This window comes from Amphiura filiformis, chromosome 18 (assembly GCF_039555335.1).
Source record: "Amphiura filiformis chromosome 18, Afil_fr2py, whole genome shotgun sequence".
Lineage (NCBI taxonomy): Eukaryota > Metazoa > Echinodermata > Ophiuroidea > Amphilepidida > Amphiuridae > Amphiura > Amphiura filiformis.
Window position 1 is genome coordinate 47,761,895 of NC_092645.1, and position 10,797 is coordinate 47,772,691.

The 10,797-nt window shown below is 34.6% G+C and overlaps 2 protein-coding genes and 1 long non-coding RNA gene across 3 annotated transcripts in view; all 3 read left to right on the forward strand.

Annotated features, from left to right (window-relative positions):
- Positions 1 to 10,797, forward strand: part of LOC140139194 (uncharacterized) — an 893,593-nt gene that overhangs the window by 237,352 nt on the left and 645,444 nt on the right. The window lies entirely within an intron of this gene.
- On the forward strand, positions 152 to 2,368 carry LOC140139491 (uncharacterized). The gene is made up of 3 exons (XR_011857143.1): positions 152 to 354; positions 909 to 1,172; positions 2,253 to 2,368. It is a non-coding gene; the product is annotated as an uncharacterized lncRNA (long non-coding RNA).
- On the forward strand, positions 2,373 to 4,560 carry LOC140139490 (uncharacterized). Its single transcript, XM_072161226.1, has 2 exons — positions 2,373 to 2,477; positions 3,435 to 4,560. The coding sequence occupies exons 1-2, from the start codon at positions 2,375 to 2,377 to the stop codon at positions 4,175 to 4,177; spliced, it is 846 nt and encodes a 281-aa protein (XP_072017327.1). The 5' UTR covers positions 2,373 to 2,374; the 3' UTR covers positions 4,178 to 4,560.

Consider the following 10,797-nt stretch of genomic DNA (forward strand, 5'->3'; position numbering starts at 1 on the left):
CTTTGTGGGAGATTAAGGTCAAATCCTCCATAGGGGGTGTGTGGAATAAATTGAATAGCCCTAATTTGTTACCAAATGATAACCAAGACTAGATAATCTGATCAATTCCGGAACCAGGACATATCCTGAATAAGCTACTCATCAATGCCCTCTTAGAATTATTCACCACGTATCCGGAGTGTTCTACCATTATAATACTACTGTGAGAATCTAGAGCATCTGTTTAAAGTGTGTTGCTTAAAGAAGAAGAATATTGGTAAACAAACTCGAGGAGCAGAATGTTGTCAACTTTGAAAAATGTTATGGCTTATATCGTCAGCTGTTGGGTTGCGAATACTTGGGGCCAAACCGGAGGTATGTATTATAGACGGCACACAGTATTGTGCCTGTTTTTCATATAACTATAATACAATATCGACGTGCATAGTTAATTGAAATCTCGCTTAATTTGTCTTTTGCAATAAATATTTTGTTAAGGAGGTATATATGACGACGTGAAAATATGAAATAAAGAAAATATGACGATAATACTTCCTCCTTTCTTTCTTCCTATCTTTCTTTCTTTCTTTCTTTCTTTCTTTCTTTCTTTTTTTCTTTCTTTCTTTCTTTCTTTCTTTCTTTCTTTCTTTCTTTCTTTCTTTCTCTGTTTCTTTCTCTGTTTCTTTCTTTCTTTCTTTCTTTCTTTCTTTCTTTCTTTCTTTCTTTCTTTCTTTCTTTCTTTCTTTCTTTTCTTTCTTTCTTTCTTTCTCTGTTTCTTTCTTTCTTTCTTTCTTTCTTTCTTTCTTTCTTTCTTTCTTTCTTTCTTTCTTTCTTTCTTTCTTTCTTTCTTTCTTTCTTTCTTTCTTTCTTTCCTTCTTTAGTTCTTTTTTAACTAGCACATAAACTGTTTTAAAATGTCAATTTTACAGAATACCTCGGCTGTTACAGTGCAGTATCATTATCATTCATACAGTTCTCCACCACTCTCACCCCTTCGTCTTGCATATCGTCCTGTTGGTCCAGCAACTATTCATATGCTGGTGTTTCATACAGGTACTATCTTCCAGCCTGCACATGCACTAACTCATTGGAATTGGCTTCACTAATCTCTGATGAATACTGCAGAGTATCGTGTCCGCAGGAAAAGCATCTGGCGTGTGGTGGTTATGGGGTCAATCGGATATTCAGTATCGGTAAGCTTCAATATGACTCTTATTATGAGAAATGCCTTGATCTTGAACTACATGACCGGGTTGTTTTACTCACAATATTCGTGTTTACTTTTTTACTAATTCCTAAAAATATCAATTCAGTTAAATTTTATAGTACCAATTTGGTCCGAATGATAAACGCACGTCGCTTTAATTATAGTCACAGTAAAATTTCATTTAAGTCATTTCCAAGCAAATACTATACTTTATTAAGTTTAAAATGCCATATGATTCGCTATAGTGATATTAGTCGTCGATGGGCGGGACAAATCTCAAATATAATTCCTAATGTCAAATACAAGACCGACAATATAAAAAGTGGTCCCTACTCACGGCTGTTTGATGTGATCATTTATTAGTTTTTTTTTAAAACAAAATATCATGTACAACCCAAATTTTAGTCTTAATCAGCTAAATGCGATATAATGCTATTAATGTATACAGATGCTTTTGAGTCATTTTCAACTTTACATTTCCCCTAGATACCAAAGTATTCACTTTTGCTGCATTTTTTAAAGCTTTTGGATATAAAATGTATCTATTTATGACCAAATTGTTGGCGCTATTTAGTTACTGAAAATTACTTTTTAAAGCTTTTAATACGAACAATTTCTTTTATTTTTTGATGAAATATGCTTATAAAATTTCTTTGCTGCTTGTTTCACCTATTCCATCTGTTTTAAAGGCAGTATTGATCACCTACCCCTTGCAAATTAAGAAATATGATTTAGGATAAATAGCGCCATCTATAGTTTGCATTTAGTTAATAATGAACCCAATTCTATACACATCAAACAACCGTGTACTGACATAAACCTCATTATGTGCAATTAGTGTCTGTGTTAATCGTCTATAAACTCATTTAAGGTCACTTCGTTGTTTAAGAAATAGAATCTACCTCGAAATCAATGTATTGAATTTACATATTGTAAAGAACACCAACCTACAAAGTCTAAACAATAACCACACTTGACAGAAACCACAGAATCTTTGACTCAAAATGTCAAAATAAAGATCCCTTTAAAAAAACCAGATCGCCGTTCTCATTTTTTATTCGTATAGTACCACCAACGACCGTTGAACCCACAAGAACAACTCCTACCACAGTATTTCAGGATTCTTCGACAGCTGAAATGACAACTCTTGTTCCGGAAATAACTACCATGGTAACGACTCAAATTATCATGACGGAACAGGACGTGACTTTTACGGAAGATACTTCGTCCGAGGGTAGAGATCTGTCGACGTTGTTTGTTGACGGAACTGAATTCCCTAAAAGGCAAACAGGTAATGAATTTGAATTAATATAAATCAATGGAGTGGTTACCACAGTTTATACTTTATACCCATCCAATAATGACCAGGAAACATATCCAGAACAGGTGGATAAAGTGGGTGAAATGAGAATAGGAATTCTATCATGTTTCACCGTTGTTCATCACCGTTTAACAATGATGCGTCCGCATCATCTGCGTGGTTTACCTTGCGAGGGCAGATGATTGAATCCCTTTCATGAAACATGATTGAATCCCTTTCAACAACGAAAACAAGCTAAATATCGTCCAATTCACATGAATATTTCATGATGAATGCCCGGTTTACAATAAGATTGATAAAGTCTCTGTTAATCATGGTTACATTAACAATAGAAACTACATATTCAAACGAACGTGTTTGCTGCTTCCTCCAAAATCATTAATTCAACGTGTATGTTGCGGCGAATTTTACGCGATTACACGTAATTCATATGCGTGCTTCCGTTAACTTGCGTCTGCGTATACGCTACTGTAAAACTGTGTATTTATCACGGCTTAACAACGGTTCGGTACTGTTCAAAGGTTGTTAAATCATGAGAGACGGATTCTACGTTTTTTCATACATTACGCTTCAGACACCTTACATAATTTATCATGTTTCACCAAAGAATACTAAGCCAAGAAGAGTGTAATGACTCACTTATGGCTCACTCTGGAAAAATGCTTCCAGGATGACACTAGTTTACCACCTATATCAAGATTTTGACAACTAACAGCCTGAGATGAAGCTGGACAAAACAAGATCGTCTGAGGTAGCTGATTCATTATCTGGGTCATAAAAATACCCATTGAGGAAAACTAATTTGGCAATAAGTAAGAACAGTATGTGACGTGACTGACGTGATAATATAAATGGCGTGCGTCCTAATTACAGATTAAAGAGGTCTTTCAATCACTTGTTTGATCATTTATCATCTTTTAATTACAGATCTGGAATTATGGTATATTTGCGGAGCAATTTCGCTCGTATTTATCGTCAGCCTTGTTATCGTTGCCTTTAATATCAGAAACAATGGACGCAAGTGGTCTCACCCTAAATCTTTTGATCCAGAAATTGCGCGACCACATGCCAGTGATAACATCTATGATGAAGGAGATATGCCGAAGTCACCAATTTATCAAGAGGTTGATACTGACGATGAGCGTGATGCTTATACAGAGGTACCGGAACCAACCGGTCCAGAACCAAATGCGTTTTACCATACGGTTCATCGGCCACAAAGTACAACTGCAGATGACGAAGTGAAGTATGGGAATACAGGCGTAATGCTCGCTGGGGGCGCTATCTATGAAGACGCTAGTGAGATACGTCCTGCACACGAATGCTCAAAAAATAAAAGGCAAAAGTCAAATAGTAGTTCTGTTGGTTCGGTGGAAAACGCATTGTATTCAAAGTCAACAAAGGTGTCCCAGAGTAGCTCGGTTGGATCTGTTGAAAACGTTATTTATGAAAACAGGACGTGCGATTACTCCCAAAAAGTTTCAAAAGACAGACAATCAACGTCTTACAAACAATCATGCAGTTCGATTGGATCGGTATCCAATGTCATATACGAAAGCGGGAGCACTTATCGTCGCGAGAGTAGGAATAGTGATGTATTTTCTCCATCTCCTTCTGTGACGTCATTTGAAGGGAATGTTGCTAATGTACTTTATGAAGCTGCTCGGTAGGACAGACGTCTACAATAAGCAAAAGTTACGTTCACCCCTGTAATTGAGAAAACAAATGGACATAGGTGGTTTTATATCACTCATACATAAATTCTAGACAGTTCATTGGTTGATTACCATTTATCATTTTACCATCACCCTCTCCGTGTGATAGTCTTTACTATCATAGTGCTCTGCCGTAGTGCGCATGCGCCAAGCCGTGCGTTGACTCTTGGACTCGCCGATTTAGTTATAGGGTGGACCCCAAAATGTAAAGTATATCACAGCAAAACATGGTGTTATGTTGATGAAAAAATGTACTTCCTACCTTAAATAGTATTTTAGTAATAGAATTTATGCATGAGTGATATAAAACAAATATTAACTGTCTTAAATTCGTGTAATGGTCGAAATAAAGGGTTCAAAAGAAATACCCTCCCCCCCCCTAAAATTACAAAACATTTCTTAGCATAACTTGACATACATTTGCTTGATTTGAAACATTTAAAAACCTGTAAATAGAGGAATCTTTTTGCTACCCTCCCAACGTCCTTTTTTTGGAAAATCATTTTTGTTGGTTAAAAATATCACGTTTCCCAAAAATGATGCTTTCAGAAAAAGTTGCACTTTTCAACATCCTATACATGTAATGTACAAACATGTTCTCGATGTCAACGTGATCAATGTTTTGATTGATTTAAGTGTTAGTTAATTTTCTTAAATTTTGTGTATCCGATTACTCAGTCACCCATGCAATCATCTTTCAGTGTAAAACAATGATTCATCGACATGAATTTTGACATAAATGGGGTTTTCAGTCGGTGCTTCAAAAATGGTAAAATCACTATAACAGTAGAAATAAGGTTTGTAGTGTGATGCTTATTTCTTTCGGTGGCTAGGAGAGATGAAAATTTTACTTTATCTTGAATAAAGGCGTACATAACAAAGAAGAAATGGCCAACAAAGATTGGAGGTTGGAAGTCAGCATCCAGCCAATTAACTGCATGCAGCTAATCTCTTGTGGCCACGTCATGAGTGTTACACCTTTATCCAAGAAAGCCATAATTTTAAATCAAAATGCAAGATGCTTCAACTGACCCAATACAGGTAAATGTTCACCATTTTGGTCAAATTTATGCGTGGAGAGCTAATTTCTCCTTCCTAGTGATTACTGCATGCAGCTAATCTCTTGTGGCCACATCAGTCAGCTACCTGCACAACCGATTCTTTTTGTTCTGCAAGGCTCACTCAGTCATTTAATGAGGCAATACAAACGATCGAAATTGGTGTTGAAATGAGCAAAATTTTGAGTTACACCTTTTCAGTGTAAAAATTTTTTTCTCAGCCAAATGAAAAGCAATAATTTTCATTTTTTCAGTAAATGGCTGGAAAAACTATAATGCTTGATACTGATTTTTTTTTTTAATCCTGGTGTTAAACTTAGGCCTGATATTCAGTCATTTAGTGTAAGATATTCGATTTTTATAGGCTTCAGCTCGGCCCGCGAGCTTTTTCTTGGATCAACCTTTTAGCTTTTCAAAGTAATATAGTTCGCTAATGAAGGATTTTCCCCAACTTTCTAAAGCACATCACCGTGAGCTATATATCATAGTTTTGTCAGAATTTCCGTTTTGATTTCACCATCTTTCACTGTCGGCTGAAAAAATTTCTAAATCAACACGTGAAATCTAAAGGCTAAATACTAGCATTGTGGATCGATATCCCTGGGTTTAATAGGAATACCGGCATGGCTATAGTGTTGCCAGAACTTCAATATAGCAAAGAAATTCCCAGACCTATAGCGCTCCTACTGATCATGTTTAACCAGAACACCCAATTGGGGATTTAATCGCTGGTCGGGCAATTTGCTTTCAATGAAAAATTGACCTGGATAACAACAAAGGAAATATCGACTATTTCAGCTGGTTGCTCTCGAGATAAAAGTACTCACCATTGCCTACTTTTACTTAGTTTGACATTTTCGGAGACTGAATGGAAAAAGGGTAAAACAAAAACGGAAATTCTGACAAAACTATAACATATAGACCCACACGATGTGCTTTACAGAGGTGGGAAATATCTTTCTTTAGCAAACTATGTTAGTTTGAGACGCTAAAACATGAATTCCGTAAAAAGCTCGCAGGCGAATTCAAGGCCTATAAAATCAAAATATCACACTAAAAGACACAATTTGATGCTTAATTTTAACACCAGGATTTTAAAAAAAATTTATATCCAAGCACCAAGTTTTTAACTGACATTACTGAAAAAAAAAAAAAAAATATTGCTTTATATTTGACCGAGAAAATTAATTTCATAGCAAAAAGGTGTATCTCTGAATTGTGCTGATTTTTACATGTATCGATCGACTTTTAGCGCGACTAAGCATTTCTAAAGAATTGGTTGTCCAGGCGGCAGACTGACATCATGAGTGTTACACCTTTATCCAAGAAAGCCATAATTTTAAATCAAAATGCAGTGATTTTATCATTTTGAAACAACTGATGATTAAAAACATCAAAGAAAATCTAATTTTACGCCAAAATTAAGTTCAACAAATCTTTCTGTTGCACTGAATGATGGTTGCATGGGTGCCTGAAGGATCAGAGACAGAATGGTGAAGGAAAAAACAAGAATTAAATCAACCATAACATTAATATCGAGAACGTTTTGTACAAAATGTGGAAAAGTGCAACTTTTTCTGAAAGCATCATTTTTGGAAAATGTGATTGGATGGATTGTTCCATTCCACTCGCCGTTCCGGCTCGTGGAATGGAACAATCCATCTTTCACCTTGTATATCGACCATCACACTCATAGACAGTTGATATTTGTATATTGGCTTTATGCCCTCGCGGTGTTCCAAAAACCTATTAAAGTAAGACACGAAATCAAAAGTTGCACTTTTGAGTTCTAATCAATGAACGTACGACGTCAGGAAGGAAACACGGCGCTAGTTCTCTTGTTCGAGAACGCTGTGTGTACAAATCAATAGGACACACAAAGGAGCAGACTGCAACTTTTGAATTGGCATTTAACTTGAGTTTTTGGATCGTCGTGTCTTTATTTTAATGAATGATGTCTAAAAGATGCAGCTATTGGTATGCAGCTGGTATTTAAGTTTACAGAAGAATGTGAAATATTTACTTATCTTTTAATATGTTTCAAATGGAAAAAGAGAATCATTATACCTGTACCATGATAAAACAGAAAACACCCAGAATGCTAGTCAGTCGATGGCTATTGTTAAACAAGACCCACTCAGTCACTGTATTAGGCACGATCGAAACGATCGAATTCGGTGTTGAAATGAGCAAAAAGTTTAGCTACATCTTTCCACTTCATAATTAATTTCTTGGTCAAAGGAAAAACAATAATATTTATTTCTTCGGTAAATTATCAGAAAAAAAATAATGCTTGATACTGTATTTTTTTTTCAACCCTGGCGTTAAACGTAGGTGTAAAATGTAGGCTTCTAGTGTAAGATTTTCGATTTTTACAAGCATCAACTGTTGAAGATTGAAGACACAATTGAAGACACAATACCATGCCTAATTTTAACACCAGGATTTTTTCTAAAGTATATCCAAGCACCATATTTTAATCCGACATTACTGAGAAAAATTATTGTTTTTATCTGACCGAGAAAATAAATTTCAAAGCTCACATGAGTATCTCTGAATTGTGACGATTTTGACATGTATCGATCTACCTTAAAGCCATATTATAACACTTGCTGAGGAAAAGTGGTACAATTGTTATTTTACAACTTCGTTGTAAAACAAGCAAATCGAGGGCGCTTTTCACTTGCATAATTTTTTAGACAGGCTGCACTGTATCTCACCTCTATCTATTGTAGTAATTTTGAGATTTTGGCGGCCATTTTGGACACCATCTTGGATTTGGAGAATATTGTGATAACTCTACAATATTTGTGTATGGAGAAAAATAAATTAGTTGTAGTAATAAAGATTTTTGGCGGCCATTTTGAACGCCATCTTGGGAAACCACTTTCCGGTGGCCTGATTTTTTATAACTTTTTTTGTGTCATTTTAGGTCTCATAGTACCAAAATTAATTAAAAAAACCTTTTGTTGCAATTGACTGTATTTCACCTCTATCAGTATCGGATTGACTCCTTCCCAGCAAACACAAAACGTTTTCGACATCATTCGCAAAAGGTTATAAAGGTTGTCAGAAAACGTTTAAATGTCGGGTTATATAAAGGGTACATTAATGGTATAAAACGTTTTCATAACATTAAATAACATTTGTTGGTAATTTACTGCACAGCAAACACAAATGTTTTACAGAAAACATTTAAATGTCGGGTTATATAAAGGGTATAAAAACGTTTTAATAACATTCCAAAAACATTTTTATAAACTTGGTACAAATCATTCTAAACAGAATGTTATTTTGGGGTTGAAAAAATATTTTGCAAAAAACGTTTGCCCAAAATATTTACAATAACGTTTTTAAAATGTTTTCACGACCTTTATATAACCCGACATTTAAATGTTATTAAAACGTTTTGTAACAAACATTTTAAGAACATTTCTGTGTTTGCTGGGTGCAAATATTTTAATATAATGTTATTTAAGTGTTGACAAAATATTTGGCCAAAAATGTTTGCAAAAATAGTTTACAATGACATTTCGAAAACATTTTAAAAATATTGTTGTAGTGTGTTTTCATACAAAACGTTTTAAAACGATTTCATGACCTTTATATAACCCGACATTTTAATGTTATTAAAACGTTTTACCTAAACCAAACCCCAAAATATACATTATTTAAAACGTTTTAAAAACGTGTTTGTGTTTGCTGGGTTATTACAGGCGTGCACTCACTGTAGTTTCTTAGCAGTGTAATTTCAGGTTCTAATTTCTCAGACGCATTGTGTATCATGAATGTTAGCTTCATAAAACCATGTAAAAAGTGAAATTGCATAATAATAATCATGAATGCATAATAAAATATAATATAGCTGAATTACAAAGATAATAACTGCATTATGTTGTTTTGTTAAGAAGTAAGCAATCTTTATCCGATACCATTATTGTACCATGTGCGGTTCTCTCTTGGCATTATTTTTGAGTCAATATTCGCTTTTCCATGTTTTTGTTGTCTGCAATTTGACCGAAAGGCCCCGAGGGGGACTCACTAAAAAGGTGACGTGGTTATGCGGCCACATTGACCCACATTTTCAACTTCCAATGACACCCTTTTTTGTTTTACTGAACCCCATCTCACCCAATGACCCCTTTTTATTTTACTGATCCCCATCTCACCCTATGATCCCTTTTTTGTTTTACTGAACTCCATCTCACCAAATGACCCCTTTTTTGTTTTACTGAAACCCACCTTACCCAATGACCCCCTTTTTTGTTTTAATAAACCCCATCTCACCTAATGACCCCCTTTTTGTTTTACTGAACCCCATCTCACCCAATGACCCCCTTTTTGTTTTCCTGTCACCTAAACACCCAATTTTTTTCCAAATGTTTGTGATCAAATGTTTGATCATTATTTTCCTCAATTATTTCAAAAAAAATCATCTTTGATGGCCCGTCCTACCCCCGGTAAGGTGCTGGGGTTAAAATTTTAGCACTAAAATGATCGCAAATAATGGATCTACGATTAGCTTAAGTCGTTTGGGCGTAAACGCGTGCGTTTTTTTAATGACCGATAAAAAATCTAAGGGGGTGGTAACTAAGCCCTTCGTAGTTTTAGGGTGAAGTTTATTTTCACAATAATAATCCTTTGACCTCAGCAGAACATACGGGAAATTATCTAATCCTCTCTGACCAAAGTCGAAAGTTTTGAAATTAATTTTAGTTATTACAATTTACCAACTTGCTCTGTACCTATTAGATGTACCTAAAGCTGTACTAGCTATATGCTGTACCTAAAATACGATTAACCTTGTGAAGTTTTATATCCATTTTCTGGTTACTTTAGGCCTAATGTGTATTTGAACCTTATTTTTGCCTATATTTCAATTCAATTATTGCCAACATAGGTTTGATTAGATCATGTCATATTATGGTCATAAGTGTTTGCAATAGAGGAAGTTGTTCAGAATCATATTGAAATACTTTCCTGTTGTCCTCCAGCAAACACAGAGTGGTGTCCGTATTATCTTTAGATGGGCGCACAAAGTTAAAGTTTGCCAGAAAATGTTGAGTTAGGCTATTGTTAATGTAAATTATTTTCAAAATATCTTAATATTGTCATATTTTGCCACTTGCGTTTGCAACTATACTTTTTTAAGTAATACTTGAAAACGTAAGTGGCACAATTTGTTTAAAACATTTACAAACTCTTGTCTTTCATTTTTTTGATAAGTTTACAGTTTCATATGGTGAACATTATAAAATACGTTTTGGTAGTATTAATTTAAATCTTTTATATGATCTCTAACCCAAAATTTAAAAAAAAAATGCTTTCAAAACGCTCTTGAAACATTCTTGTGTTTTCTGCGCTAACAAAGCTCCAAAAATAATATTCGTTTCAAAATCAGAACGAAAGTAATACCAAGACTTATTCAGTTATACCTAGAACAAAAATGAATGACTAATCAATATAAATTTGTCTATAGAAAAAAAATATTATTGGAACTATAATCTAAGTATCTGC